The sequence below is a fragment of the Narcine bancroftii genome, chromosome 5, assembly GCF_036971445.1.
Source record: "Narcine bancroftii isolate sNarBan1 chromosome 5, sNarBan1.hap1, whole genome shotgun sequence".
Lineage (NCBI taxonomy): Eukaryota > Metazoa > Chordata > Chondrichthyes > Torpediniformes > Narcinidae > Narcine > Narcine bancroftii.
The window spans coordinates 195,146,897-195,162,422 of NC_091473.1; the positions used below are offsets into that span (position 1 = coordinate 195,146,897).

The 15,526-nt window shown below is 46.1% G+C and overlaps 1 protein-coding gene across 2 annotated transcripts in view; it reads left to right on the plus strand.

The window, feature by feature from the left end:
- The first annotated feature begins 269 nt into the window (after positions 1-269).
- Positions 270-15,526, plus strand: part of LOC138764512 (KH homology domain-containing protein 4-like) — a 59,525-nt gene continuing 44,268 nt past the window's right edge. The window contains exons 1-3 of one of the 2 annotated variants that reach the window (XM_069940571.1): positions 270-499; positions 13,373-13,595; positions 14,000-14,122. In XM_069940571.1, coding sequence (XP_069796672.1) covers positions 483-499; positions 13,373-13,595; positions 14,000-14,122 — 363 coding nt within the window. In that variant the 5' untranslated portion in view covers positions 270-482. The remainder of the gene's footprint in view (positions 500-13,372; positions 13,596-13,999; positions 14,123-15,526) is intronic. The other variant, XM_069940570.1, reaches the window with a different exon arrangement.

The following is a 15,526-nucleotide window of genomic DNA, read 5'->3' on the forward strand; positions in this document are numbered from 1 at the left end:
GGTTGCTGGGGTGGTAGGTTAGGTCAGGGGAATCCGGTGTTTGTTGTGTCTGGGGGTAGAGGGGGTCAGGGCAGATGAACAGGAGATGAAGGAGATGCGGATGAGGCCTGAGTCCTTTATAATGGTGCCTCCCTTCCTGAGCCGTAGAGCACGTGTTTGACTGGCGGGTGGACGTGGGGGAGAGTCCAGGCTCCGCCTTTGGACGTCCGTGGACGGAGGGTGGGGGGGGGAAAGAGACCGGGCCCCACCCGAGGCCAGGGGGGAAAGAGTCCAGGCCCTGGCGTGGGCCACCCGGGGACGGCAGAGCCGGGCCAGTGGAGCGCGGGCAGCAGGGAGGCGCCGGTTCCTTGCGGAAGCGCCACTGTGCCGGTTCGGCCGAGATGCTGGCAGCGAAGGGGCGGACATGACGTCACGCACCACACGGAAGTGACGCGTTAGGGGAACCGCAGCGACGGGCGGATTGTTCTGGAAGAGGACGGAAAATGGCGGAGGCGGGAGGGTGAGATGGGGATGGGGTGGGTTATAGATGAACGGAGAGCGAGTGGGGAAGGGGAGATGGCAGTGGGTGGGGGATGGCGAGGGATCGGGGTGTGGGGGAGGGGCGGCGGAAGGGGACGAAGGGGAGGGGAAGAGAGAATGAGGTGTGGGGGAGGGGATGAGGGGAGGGGGAATGAGGGATGCGCAGATGAGGTGGGTGTGGGGGTGACTAGGTGGGGAGTTGGGGTGAGGGGGTGATTGGGTGGGTGTTGGGGGTAGGGATGACTGGGTGGGGGGTTGGGGTGTGGGGATGTCTGGGTGGGAGTTGGGGGTAGGGATGACTGGGTGGGGAGTTGGGGTGTGGGGGTGACTGGGTGGGAGTTTGGGGTAGGGATGACTGGGTTGGGGTGTGGGGATGTCTGGGTGGGAGTTGGGGGTAGGGATGACTGGGTGGGGAGTTGGGGTGTGGGGGTGATTGGGTGGGTGTTGGGGGTAGGGATGACTGGGTGGGGGGTTGGGGTGTGGGGATGTCTGGGTGGGAGTTGGGGGTAGGGATGACTGGGTGGGGAGTTGGGGTGTGGGGGTGACTGGGTGGGAGTTTGGGGTAGGGATGACTGGGTGGGGGGTTGGGGTGTGGGGATGTCTGGGTGGGAGTTGGGGGTAGGGATGACTGGGTGGGGAGTTGGGGTGTGGGGGTGACTGGGTGGGAGTTTGGGGTAGGGATGACTGGGTGGGGAGTTGGGGTGTGGGTGACTGGGTGGGAGTTGGGGGTAGGGATGACTGGGTGGGGGATTGGGGTGTGGGGATGTCTGGGTGGGAGTTGGGGGTAGGGATGACTGGGTGGGGAGTTGGGGTGTGGGGGTGACTGGGTGGGAGTTGGGGGTAGGGATGACTGGGTGGGGGGTTGGGGTGTGGGGATGTCTGGGTGGGAGTTGGGGGTAGAGATGACTGGGTGGGGAATTGGGGTGTGGGGGTGACTGGGTGGGAGTTGGGGGTAGGGATGACTGGGTGGGAGTTGGGGGTAGGGATGACTGGGTGGGAGTTGGGGGTAGGGATGACTGGGTGGGAGTTGGGGGTAGGGATGACTGGGTGGGAGTTGGGGTGTGGGGGTGACTGGGTGGGAGTTTGGGGTAGGGATGACTGGGTGGGGAGTTGGGGTGTGGGGGTGACTGGGTGGGAGTTGGGGGTAGGGATGACTGGGTGGGGGGTTGGGGTGTGGGGATGTCTGGGTGGGAGTTGGGGGTAGAGATGACTGGGTGGGGAGTTGGGGGTAGGGATGACTGGGTGGGAGTTGGGGGTAGGGATGACTGGGTGGGAGTTGGGGGTAGGGGTGACTGGGTGGGGTGTGGGGGTGACTGGGTGGGTTGTGGGGGTGACTGGGTGGGGTGTGGGGATGACTGGGTGGGGTGTGGGGATGACTGGGTGGGGAGTTGGGGTGTGGGGGTGACTGGGTGGGAGTTGGAGGTAGGGATGACTGGGTGGGGAGTTGGGGTGTGGGGGTGACTGGGTGGGAGTTGGGGGTAGGGATGACTGGGTGGGAGTTGGGGGTAGGGATGACTGGGTGGGAGTTGGGGGTAGGGATGACTGGGTGGGGAGTTGGGGTGTGGGGGTGACTGGGTGGGAGTTGGGGGTAGGGATGACTGGGTGGGAGTTGGGGGTAGGGATGACTGGGTGGGGAGTTGGGGTGTGGGGGTGACTGGGTGGGAGTTGGGGGTAGGGATGACTGGGTGGGGAGTTGGGGTGTGGGGGTGACTGGGTGAGAGTAGGGGTAGGGATGACTGGGTGGGAGATGGGGGTGGGAATGACTGGGTGGGAGTTGGGGGGAGGGATGACTGGGTGGGAGTTGGGGGTAGAGATGACTGGGTGGGAGTTGGGGGGTAGGGATGACTGGGTGGGAGTAGGGGTAGGGATGACTGGGTGGGAGATGGGGGTGGGGATGACTGGGTGGGAGTTGGGAGTAGGGATGACTGGATGGGAGTTGGGGGTAGAGATGACTGGGTGGGAGTTGGGGGGTAGGGATGACTGGGTGGGAGTTGGGGTGACTGGGTGGAAAGTTGGTTTCTGGAGGTGACTGGGTGGGGTGTGGGGGTGACTGGGTGGGGAGTTGGGTTGTGGGGGTGACTGGTTGGGGAGTTGGGTTGTGGAGGTGACTGGGTGGGGAGGGGGGATAAGGGTGACCTGATGGGGAGTTGGGGTGTGGGGGTGACTGGGTGGGGAGTTGGAAGTAGGGGTGACTGGGTGGGATGTGGGGGTGACTGGTTGGGGAGTTGGGGTGTGGGGGTGTCTGGGTGGGGAGGGGGGATAAGGGTGACCTGATGGGGAGTTGGGGTGTGGGGGTGACTGGGTGGGGAGTTGGAAGTAGGGGTGACTGGGTGGGGTGTGGGGGTGACTGGGTGGGGAGTTGGGGTGTGGGAGTTACTGGGTGGGGAATTGGGGTGTGGGGGTGACTGGGTGGGGAATTGGGGTGTGGGGGTGACTGGGTGGGGAATTGGGGTGTGGGGGTGACTGGGTGGGGAATTGGGGTGTGGGTGTAATGGTAGGGATGGAGTTGAGTGGTGGGGGTGACAGTGGTGAGGGTGAGGAGGTCCTGCAGGAAAATGTTTTGGAGGTTAGGTGCAAAAATTGAAGGACAGGACCTGCAGGGTTGCAATCTCAGGAGAGCTACCCCACACCACATGTTCAAGAGGATAGAAATAGGAAGTTAATACAGTTAAATATGCAGCTGAAGGGATGGTACAGGTGGGGGGGCTTCATGTTTCTGGACAATTGGGCTCTGTTCCAAGGAAGGTGGGACCTGTTCCAATGAGATGGTTTGCACCTGAACTGGAGGGGGACTAATATCCTTGCGGGTGGGTTTGCTAGTGCTGCTCTTGGGGGGGGGGGGGTAAATTCATTTGGCAGAGGGATGGGAAACCAGAGAATTAGAGGAGATAGTGAGGTGGCGGAGGATAGAAGTCATGTGAGAACTGTACTTATAGACAGAAATCAAAGTTTGTACATGATAGAAATGTTCTCAGATGTATTTATTTCAATGCAAGTATTGTCAGAAAGGCAGATGAGCTTAGGGTGTGGATTGGCATGTGGCATTACGACGTTATTGCTATTAGCGAGACTTGGTTGCAGGAGTGGCAGGACTGGCAACTCAATGTTCTGGTGTTCCATTATTTCAGACTTGCTAAAGGGGGAGGAATGGTATTGCTAGTCAGGGAAAATATCACAGCTCTGCTTGTACAGGACAGCCCAGAGGGCTTGTCTACATAGACCGTGTGGGTGGAGTTGAGGAACGGCAAATGTGTGACCACTGATAGGGTTGCATTATAGACCACCCAATAGTCTGAGGGAATTGGAGGAGCAAATCTGTAGAGAGAGAGCAGAACCATGTAAAAAAAACCCCAGTAAGTGGTGATAGTGGGAGATTTGAACTTGCCACAGGGCTGGATGACTTGGAGTTTGTCAAGTGTTCAGGAAAGTTTTCTAAATCAAAATATAGAGGTACCAACGAGGGAGGAGACAATATTGATCTCCTGTTAAGGAATCAGACAGATCAGGTGACAGAAGTACGTGTAGGTGAACATTTTGGGTCCAGTGATCATAATGTCATTAGTTTCAAGTTAATTATCGGTAAGGATAGGTCTGGTCCTCGAGTTGAGATTCTAAATTGGAGAAAGGCCAATTTTGTGGAAATGAGAAAGGATCTAGGAGGAGTGGATTGGGATAAGTTGTTTTCTGGCAAGGATGTGTTAAGTAAATGGAAGGCCTTCAAAGGCAAAATTTTGAAAGTGTAGAGTTTGCATGTTTCAGTCAGGATTAAAGGCAAAGTTAACAGGCATAAGGAACTCTGCTTTTCAAGGGATATTGGCAATCTAGTTAAGAAGAAGATGTGTTAAGCAGGTATAGGAACAAGGAGCAAATGTGGTACTAGAAGAGTATAGAAAAATGTAAGAAAATATTCAAGAAGGAAATCAGGAAGGCTGAAAGAAGACATGAGGTTGCTCTGGCAGATAATGTGAAAGTAAACCCAAAGGGTTTCTACAAGTATGTTAAGAGTAGAAGTCAAGTCATGTTTATTTGTCATTCATACCATAACATTGCAGTGTACAGTGAAAACGAGATAGCGTTTCTCTGGACCGTGGAGCTGGTTATTTTCATGGCTAAATTACATCAGAAACTTTTTAATAAATAACACATCACTTATAAATATCATGTTACATATGCTAACCCTTTATCCCCGGAGTTCAGAAGCCTCATGGCTTGGGGGAAAAACTGTTTCGCAAACTGGACATGAGAGCTCAAATGGATAGGAAGGAGATTAGATTGTGAGAGGAGTGTGTGGAGTAGTAAGAATAGTAAGGAGCAAAATTGGCCCCCTAGAGGATCAGAGCGATTAACTATGTGTGGAGCCTCACGTATAGGGGAGATCTTAAACAGTTTTTTTGCATCAGTATTTACTGAAGAATCTGGCAGAGTGCATAAGGAAGGAAGGGAAACAAGCAGTAGTAGCATGGAACATATAGAGATTAAAGAGGGGGAGGAGGTGCTTGCTGCCTTACAGCGAATAACGGTTGATAAATCCCCAGGGCCTGACATGATATTCCTTCGGACCTTGAGGAGACGAATGTAGAAATTGCAGGAGCCCTGGCAGAAATATTTAAGATGTCCTTAGTCATGGGTGAGGTACCAGAGGATTGGAGGGTAGCTCATGTTGTCCTGGTGTTTAAAAAAAAAAAGCTCCAAAAGTAAAGCAGGAAATTACAGGTGTCATCAGTAGGTAAATTAGTAGGTAAATTATTGGAGGGGGTTCTGAGAGATCAGATATACAAGTATTTGGATAGCCAAGGGCTGATTAAGGATAGTTAGCATGGTATTGTGCATGGTAGATCGTGTTTAACAAATCTTCTAGAGTTTTTTTGAGGAGGTAACCAAGAAAGTAGATGAAGAAAGGCTGTGGATATTGTCTTCATGGACTTTAGTAAGGTCTTTGACAAGGTCTCATGTGGGAGGTTAGTTCAGAAGGTTAAGACACTAGGTATCCATGGAGATGTTGTAAACTGGACATGAGTGGAGAGGAGTCACGTGATGGAGTAGTGGCCGGTCGGGAAAACCAGCCCTCTCCAAGAAAATAGGAAAAAAGTTAGGAAAAAGCAAAGCATAACAAAAATAAATTATAAGAAATAGAAGATAAAGATACAGAGAAGAGACAGAAGATGGCTTCCAAGAAGGAGAAAGTGAAAACAACTGGAAAAAAAGTAGAAAAGTCGCTGGAGAAGAAAGAAGAAGGCCTTATCTGCAAGAAGGAACAGGGCGCTGTGGTTTTGAGGAGCGCCCGACCCTCGAGGTCAGTGCCTGCCCTGCAGAGTCGCAACTCACCAGTCGGTGGACTACAAAAATGGCTCTCAGAGCCAAACAAAAGTGCGCAATCAAAGGAGGAAGAGGACACCAGCGGGAGGGGGGCTCAGCAGAGGAGTGGGCTGCCACAAAGCGAATAGCTGAGGGACACCCGACACCAGGGCGCTCAGCTGGAGGACGAGGAAGGCAGCAGAAGAGGGAGCAATGAAACAGATGTGGGAGATGGATGAAGGTCGACAAGAAGACCAACGTCAGGAAGCACAACAGATGAGCAGCCCAGGAGGGGAGGACCAGCAATAAGAGGCCCGACAAAGAGATACAAGCAGGTCATCAGGAAAAACAGAAGAGACACAAAGAGGAGAAGAAGACACAAACACAGACACTGAAGAAGAGGAAGAAGACCAAGATCTTCACAGAGAAATAGAAGGTAAAACTGATGGACAAAGAAATAAAAGGTAAAACTGATGAACAGAATATAGATAGTTTTTTTTTGAAGAACAAATGAGATCACTAAAAGAATGGTTACCATTTGAGTTTAATGCAATTAAAAGGAAAATGAAAAGAACAGAAGATAAAATGCAAAGGTTAGAACTGGTAATGGCAGAAATAGGAAAAAGAGTAGAGACTGTGGAAGAGCAGGAAATGGCTGTAGAAATGGAAGTAAATGGAAGAAAAAATGGAAGAAAGTGACAAAAAAATTAAAGAGACAAAAGTTGTTATCTCAGAAAATTGATATGTTGGAAAATTATAGTAGGCGAAACAACATAAAAATAGTGGGCCTGAAGGAGGGTGAAGAAGGCACAGACGTGAAGGAATTTATAAAAGGATGGATCCTGAAGGTCCTGGGAATGACAGAAATACAGGAAGAAATGGAAATAGAAAGGGCTCACAGAGCATTAGCACCGAAACCACAGGCACATCAAAAACCAAGATCCATCTTACTAAAATTTTTAAGATATGCGACAAGAGAAAACATACTAGAACGGGCAAGGAATAAAATTAGAGAAGATAATAAACTGGAATACAAGGGTCAAAAAATATTTTTTTACCCAGACATAAGTTTTGAACTTTTAAAGAGGAGGAAGGAGTTTAATACAGTGAAATTGATTTTTTGAAAAAAAGGTTACAAATTCATGTTGAGACATCCAGCCGTGCTCAGAATATTTATACCCCGGGAGAAAGCGCAAGAATTTGCAGAAAGTTTGCAGGACAGGAGAAGAGATGAAGAGATGTAACAAGAATGAAGAACGGCAATAAAGTATATATAAAGATGTAAAAACAATGTATATGTAAAGAACTAAAGAGGGAAAAGAGAAGGGAAGGAAGGGAGTAAGGGCGGGGGGGGGGGGAAGAAGAGAGAGAGAGAGAGCTTTATTATGTGTTTTTTAAAAAAAAGTGTTTTCTGAAGGGGGCTGGGTCGAGGGGGAATAACTGTCACTGCAAAATCAGTGAACAAGATCGCAATCCAAATGAAAAGGGGAGTTGTAGTTGCTCGGCAAGGGATATGGGGCAACTCAGAGAGGGGAGAACTTTTGGGGTTAAGGTATTAGTGGATGTGGGAACCACGGGGTACTTTATGTCTTAAATGTGTTGTCGGACATTAAGTGTAATAAGAGAAAACTGAGATGAAAATGGGGAAAAGGGGGATGGAGGTGGCGAAGAGGTGAAAAAGAGGTGTATGCAAGATATAAGATGGCCTTGTTGAACTCTATGACTATAAACATTAATGGAATACAGAACCAAATTAAAAGGAAGAGGCTACTAAATTTATTGAAGAAGGAAAAAATAGATATAGCATTTGTGCAGGAAACGCATCTAACTGAAGTAGAACATAAAAAACTAAAGAGAGACTGGGTAGGACATGTAACAGCAGCATCCTATAATTCAAAAGCTAGAGGTGTAGCCATATTAGTTAACAAAAATGTACCAATCAAAATAGAGGAGGAAATAATAGATCCGGCATGGAGGTATGTAATGATAAAGTGTCAGATATAATCAGAATTTTGGAATTTGCTCAATATATATGCGCCTAACGAGGATGATCGAAAGATATTTTTTTGAAGATTGCCGACACACAAGGAAATATATTGATAGGAGGGGATTTTAACCTTAATTTGGACCCAATGTTGGATAAAACTGGACAAAAGACAAGTAAAAATAATAAAGTAGCCAAATTTATGGTTAAATCAATGCAAGAAATGAAACTTATTGGAGGAGGCAGCACCCAAGAGAGAAGGAATTTTCATATTATTCGAGAAGGAACAAAACATACTCAAGGATTGATAACCATAACCATATAACTAATTTGTTTTTGTTGTCAGCCCATATTCAAGGGAGAGTTAGGAAAATTGAGTATAAAGCTAGACTACTATCAGATCATTCACCCCTATTATTAGCAATAGAACTGGAGGACATCCCACCAAGAACATATAGATGGAGGTTAAACTCCATGCTACTTAAAAGACAGGAATTTAGGGAGTTTATTGAACGCCAAATTAAAACATATTTTGAAATAAATAGGATCAGTGAAAGACAAATTTATATTATGGGATGCAACAAAAGTCTTCATTAGAGGGCAGATAATAAGTTATGTGACTAAGATGAAAAAGAATTACAATTGGGAAATAGAGCAGTTGGAAAGGGAGATAGTAAGTTCAGAAAAGGAATTAGTAAAAAGGGATGATATAACGAAAAGGAGAGAATTGGCGGACAAAAAATTAAGTACGAAACATTACAAATGTAGAAGGTGGAGAAGAACAATGAAAACAACGCAAAAGTATTATGGACTGGGAGAAAAAAAACACATAAAATATTAGCCTGGCAACTTAAAACAGAATAAGCTAAAAGAACGATACTGGTATCAAGGAAAAAGGAGAAACAAATCACATATAACCCAACAGAGATTAATGAAAATTTTAAGGAATTTTATGAACAATTGTATCAAACTGAGAACGAGGGGAAAGATGATAAAATAGAGGAATTTTTAGCTAAAATTGAACTACCGAAATTGCAAGAGGAACAAAACAAACTAATAACACCATTTGAAATAGAGGAAGTACAGGATATATTAAAAAAGCTGCTGAACAATAAAACACCAGGAGAGGATGGATTTCCAATAGAATTTTATTAAACATTTAAAGAGTTATTAATTCCTCCTCTCCTGGAAGTAATGAACCAGATAGAAGAAACACAAAACTTGCCAGATTCATGTAAGACAGCAATAAGTACAGTAATACCAAAGATGGGGAAGGATCCATTAACACCAGCATGATATAGATCAATATCTCTACTTAACTCAGACTATAAGATAATAGTGAAATTATTAGCAAACAGATTGTGTGCCTACAATAGTAAAACAAGATCAAACTGTATTTATTAAGAAAAGACGAACAGCAGACAATGTCTGTAAACTTATTAATCTAATCCACTCAGTTCAAGGAAATAAGAAACCAACAGTGGCTGTTGCTTTAGACGCAGAAAAAGCCTTTGACAGAGTAGAGTGGAACTACTTATTTAAAGTATTACAGAAGTTCAATCTACCAGAAAAATATATTAATTGGATTAAAGCATTGTATAATGGACCGTTGGTGAAGGTAGCAGTAAATGGATATGTATCGAGTCACTTTAAATTAAGTGGGTTAACTATTCAGAGATGTCCACTATCCCCCTCATTGTTTGCCTTAGCAATAGAACCTTTGGCAGAACTGTTAAGAATAGAAAATAAAATAAAAGGGATAAAAATAAAGGAGAAGGAGGATTTGCAGATGATACCTAACAGAACCAGAAGTATCAGTAAAAGAATTACATAAGAAATTGAAAGAATACGGATAAATATCGGGGTACAAGATCAACGCAAATAAAAGTGAAGTGATGCCATAAGTAACGCAGACTATACAGAATTTAAAAAGGAATAACCATTTAAATGGGAAGCACAAGCAATCTGATACCTAGGGATCAGGTTAGGTAATAACTTAAGCCACTTGTACAAACTAAATGATCAGCCACTAATAAAGAAATTGCAGGAAGACTTAGAACATTGGAAAGAATTACTGCTAACGTTGATTGGAAGTGTAAATTGCATTAAAATGAACGTGTTCCCAAGGATACAATACTTACTTCAAACTTTACCAATTCCTTTAACAGAAAAATTCTTTAATGAACTAAGGAGAATAATAAGGAAATTCTTGTAGAGAGGTAGGAAACATTAGATAAATTAGCAGAGAGGTATAATCAAGGTGGTTTGCAGTTACCAAATTTTAGAAATATTATTAGAGCCAGATAAAACTGGACAAAAGACAAATAAAAAGAATAAAGAAGCCAAATTTATGGTTAAATCAATGCAAGAAATGAAACTTATTGGAGGAGGCAGCACCTAAGAGAGAAGGAATTTTCATATTATTCGAGAAGGAACAAAACATACTCAAGGATTGATAACCATAATCATATAACTAATTTGTTTTTGTTGTCAGCCCATATTCAAGGGAGAGTTAGGAAAATTGAGTATAAAGCTAGACTACTATCAGATCATTCACCCCTATTATTAGCAATAGAACTGGAGGACATCCCACCAAGAACATATAGATGGAGGTTAAACTCCATGCTACTTAAAAGACAGAAAAGACAATTAAAGTATTTATCAGATTTTTACCAGTCAAGGGAAAAACCAGACTGGATTAAGATAGAACTCGATAAAATAGGGGAGAAGGTACCGGAACATATACTTTATAAGTGGGATGAAAAGCTGGTGCAATATAAAAACTCACCAGTACTGCATCATTTACTTAATACATGGAAGAAGATCCACTTAGAAAGGAAAAAAACGAATGATCAAATACCAAAATTACTATTGATGCAAAATCCGCTCATCCCTTTTACAATAGATAACCTTTCCTTTAGAAAATGGGAGAGAAAAGGAATCAAAAGAATAGAAAATTGTATTTTGGGAAATAATTTATTAACATTTAAACAGTTGAAGTACAAATATGGAATAACAATGTTTGCATATCATCAATTGAAAGCTTATTTAAAGGATAAATTGGGAAACAGCTTGAGATTACCTGAAGGAAGCAGCTTTGAAATGTGATTACAGACACAATGATAATTAAAAGATTTATAACCAACATGTACATTAAGCTGCAAGATAAGGAAAATGAAATAAACTATAAACCTAAAGGATCTAAACATAAAGATTAAAAAATGAAGTATGGGAAAAGTTATGTTCTGGAACTATGAAGAATACAATAAACACAAGGTTACGCATGATACAGTATAACTGGTTACACAGGGTATATATCACTCCTCAAAAATTAAAAAAATGTATTCAACATTATTGGATAGATGTTTTCGCTGTAAGAAGGAAATGGGAACAACATTACATGCAACTTGGGCATGTATGAACGTGAATACATTTTGGGAAGAATTTAATCAGATACTAAATAAAATTACAAAAAATAACATACCAAAAAAACCAGAGATATTTCTTTTAAGTAACAAGAAGTAGAGAATTAGGCCCCAAATTGGATAAAGTGCAAAAAAAATTTATTATGATAGCCTTAGCGATAGCAAAAAAGTGTATAATGTCAACTTGGAAAATGGAAGAGAGCCTGAGAATACAGCAATGGTACATGCAAATGAATAAATGTATTCCATTGGAAAAAATAACATATAATTTAAAAAATAAATTAAAAATAAATTTAAAAATTTGGGAACCATACATGCTCTCAGAGAGAGCTTGCCTACGAATTCCATCCCCTAAAGTGAGAATAAAAATGATAAGAAGACAAACAACTAGATTCAGTGTGTAATAAATAGATGATGCATTTTTCTTGTTTATTTTCCTTTGTGTGAAAATATTGTTTTGTGGGTTTTTTGTATATGTTGAATATTTATGGGTTTTGGAGGGGGTGGGTAGAAGGGAGGGAGGGCAAGGGGAATAAAAACGGAGAAAAGACCACTAAATTTAAAGAGATCGTTTGTACATATTTTGGTTGATATGGTTAACAGTGTGAAAAATAAAAAAATTATTAAAAAAATGAAATTGGCTGAGTGGGAAAAGACAGAGAGTGGCGGTGGGTGATGGCTTCTCTGATTGGAGGCCTGTGACCTCAGGGATCGGTGTTGGGACTATTGTTGTTTGTTGTCCATATCAATGATTTGGATGATAACGTGGGAAATTGGATCAGCAAGTTTGCAGATGACACAATGATTGGAAGTTTTGTGGACAGTGAAGAAGGCTTTCAAAACACAGAGGGATCTGGGCCAACTGGAAAAATGGCAGATGGAATTTAATGCAGTCAAGGGTGAGGTGTTACATTTTGGAACCACAAACCAAGGTAGGACATGCACAGTAAATGATTGGGCACTGAAGAGCAGGAGTAACAAAGGGATCTGGGAATACAGGTACATAATTCCCTGAAAGTGGTGTCACAGGTAGGCAGGGTTGTAAAGAAACATTTTTGGCATCTTGGCCTTCATAAATCAAAGTATTGAGTATAAGAGTTGGGATGTTATGGTGAGGTTGTTTTTGACACTGGTGAGGCCAAATTTGGAGTACGATGTGCATTTCTGGTCACCTAATTACTGGAAGGATATCAGTAAGATTGAAAGAGAGCAGAGAAGATTTACTAGGATGTGGCTGGATATTCAAGAGTTGAGTTACAAGGAAAGATTAAACAGGTTAGGACTTTATTCCTTGGAGCGTAGAAGAATGAGGGGAGATCTGATAGAGGTTTACAAAATTATGAGGGGTATGGACAGAGAAAATACGGATAGGCTCTTTCCACTGAGATTAAGAGATAAATATGAGAGGTCGTGGCTTTAGGGTGAAAGGGGAAAGGTTTAGGGGGAACATGAGGGGGAAACCTATTCATTCAGAGAGTGGTGGAAGTTTGGAATGAGTTGCCACCTGATGTAAATTTGAGCTCACACTTTCATTTTAAGAATAAATTGGATATGTAAATGGATGGGAGAAGTTTAGAGAATTATGGAATGGGTGCAGGTCATTGGGGCTAGCGGAATGATGTTTTGGCACAGACTAGAAGTGCTGAAGGGCCTGTTTTTTATGGTGGTGTGTTCTATGGTTCAATGGAGTGTGGGGTGGCGAGGGTATTGGTGAACGCGAAGGATGGGAGCCTGTGTGGCTGGGGTGGTGGGGCAGCAGGGGGAATTGGGTGAGGGTTTAAAGGCAGGTCATGGGTGGTGAGGAGGCAGAGTGCGTGGGTTCTGGGTGGACAGATGGAGAAGGGATGTGAGCCAATAAGGGGCTTCCTGGGAGAGTAGTTGTGTTGTTGCGCGGGGGGGGGGGGGGGGGGGGGGGGGGAGTTTGTCTGCTGGGGAGAGGGGATGTAGAGGGGTGTGGGGGAAGTGTGGAGGGGAGGTGGGGGTATGGGGGGGTGTAGAGCAGGGCTGGAACATGGGTAGATTGAGGACAGGGTGAAAAGTTGGGGAATTGTACAGCAGTAGTGGTTCATTTCCCCTTTACCTTTATTTCCCCCTCTACCCCCCCCCCCCCCCCCCCCCCCCCGGCTGTGGACCAACACATGCCCTGCAGACGTCGCAGAAAGTGGGACCAGCCAGGTCCCAGCACTAATGGCACACTGCCAGCACCGGTTTCCCTGGGTCCGGGGGCTGGGTCCCTGCCCTTCCAGGTCGGCTCGGGGACTGTGGCACCGGCCTCTGGGGCATTGGATGCAGCTGCCGCTGTGGCTGCCAAGATCAATGCCATGCTGATGGCCAAGGGCAAGCTGAAACCCAGCCAGAGTGTCCCTGAACAGGTACGTGAGATGGGGATGGGGTGGGTGGGTGTGGGAGGTTGGAGCGAAACCGAGAGTGCGGACTGTAGGTACAGCCCCTCACTGACTCCAACCCTTTGGGAGGGGAGATGTTCCCAAAACCAGACAACCTTGGAGTTGACAAGTGGGTGGACTTGCCCTTCAGCCCAAGTCTTCGATGCTGATCAGCAGATATTCTGGGCAGATCTTCACCCTTCCTGTCCAAATGTCTGAACATTGTACCTGCATCTGCAGCTCCCTCCAGCAGTGCGTTCCAGTTACAGACCTGTCTCTGAGTGAGAACATTGCCCCTCAGATCACCCTTTTGGTTGGGGATATGGTGGGGGAGTGGTGGGACTTTGCTGCCAACCGATGCTTCAGGGTCGGTAACGTTCTGTCCACCACAGGCTTCGATTCCCGGCAAGATGGCGGCCAAAAACAAAGATGACCTTGTGGTGGCCGAGGTGGAGATCAACGATGTGCCCATCAGCTGCCGGAACCTATTGACCCGTGGTCAGACCCAGGACGAGGTGGGTGTGCCCCCGCTGCTCTGTCCGTCCCCCATCTGTTCCCTTTGCCCTGTCCTTCCCCCCCACCCCCAACTGGCCCCCATTCCCCATCTGTCCTCCCGTTCGTCCCCTCCCTTGTACATCCCCCTCCCCCTTGTCAATCCCTGTCTCCCTCCTCCGACTGTCCCTGTTTCCCCCCTGTCTCTACCCCTTTCGGTCCCCTCCCTGTCCTGTCTATCCTGCTCCCCCGTCCATCCCCCTCCCCCTACTCCCGTCCCTCGCCATCACCCTGTCTGTCCCCTTCCGTGGCCCCCTGTCCACCTCCTTCCCGCTCTCCCCTATCAGTTCCACCTGTCCGCCCCTCTCCCCCTCCCCCTCCTACTATCCCCTGTCCGTTCCCCTTTCTTGCTCCCCCTTGCGACTGGCAGGAGGTGTGGTGGGTGAAGCAGTGCCCTGAGACTCCTGGCATGGATGTCCTCCTGGCCTCCCTTCAGCCCACTGCATTTCCCAAATTTCCACGAGAACATTTGTTTTGCACTTAGTCCAGCAAGGCATCCCATGCATAGTTCAGAAATGCAAGGTAATCTGAGAGAAGAGTTGGTACTGAGCAAAGGCTGCATAATTTCACTCGCATGGGGTTTATTCAAGAATCTGATAACAGCACGAACGAAGCAGTCCTTGAATCCGGCTGGTTTATTGTTGCAGATGTGCCACTACCTTTACTCTGTCTGCTGCAATAGCAGGGAGCTCCTAGTTGCCATCCATTTCAATTCCCCAACTCTGCCCATGGCATCGTACCCTGTCAAACCAAGACTACCTGCAAGTGGAGGAACGACACCTAATATTCTGTCTGGGCACCCCACATCGGACAGCATTTATATCGACGTATCCGATTTCAGTTAGGTCCCTCTCCTGTCTCTCTTTCCCCCAGCTTCCCAACCCCTTCCCTCTTCATTCAGAGAGCCAACAAGCTTCCCAACCCCTTCCCTCTTCATTCAGAGAGCCATCCAGCTTCCCAACCCCTTCCCTCTTCATTCAGAGAGCATCCAGCTTCCCAACCCCTTCCCTCTTCATTCAGAGAGCCATCCAGCTTCCCAACCCCTTCCCTCTTCATTCAGAGAGCCATCTAGCTTCCCAACCCCTTCCCACTTCATTCAGAGAGCCATCCCTTCCTCCCATCACATTAGCTTTTTTTCTCTTCTGCCCGCCCACCCATATCCACCTATGACCTCTTGTTTGTTGGCTGGTGCCCCTTCCTTCCCCCCAACCACTTTATTTAGGCATCTTCCTGCTTTCTGCTCATCTTGCTGAAGGGCCGAAAACAGTGGTTATAGAACATGATAGTGTACAGGTCCTTCAGCCCATGATGATCTGCCGATCTATATATTCCTACCAGGAATATATATGGCTGAATGGCACTGGTAT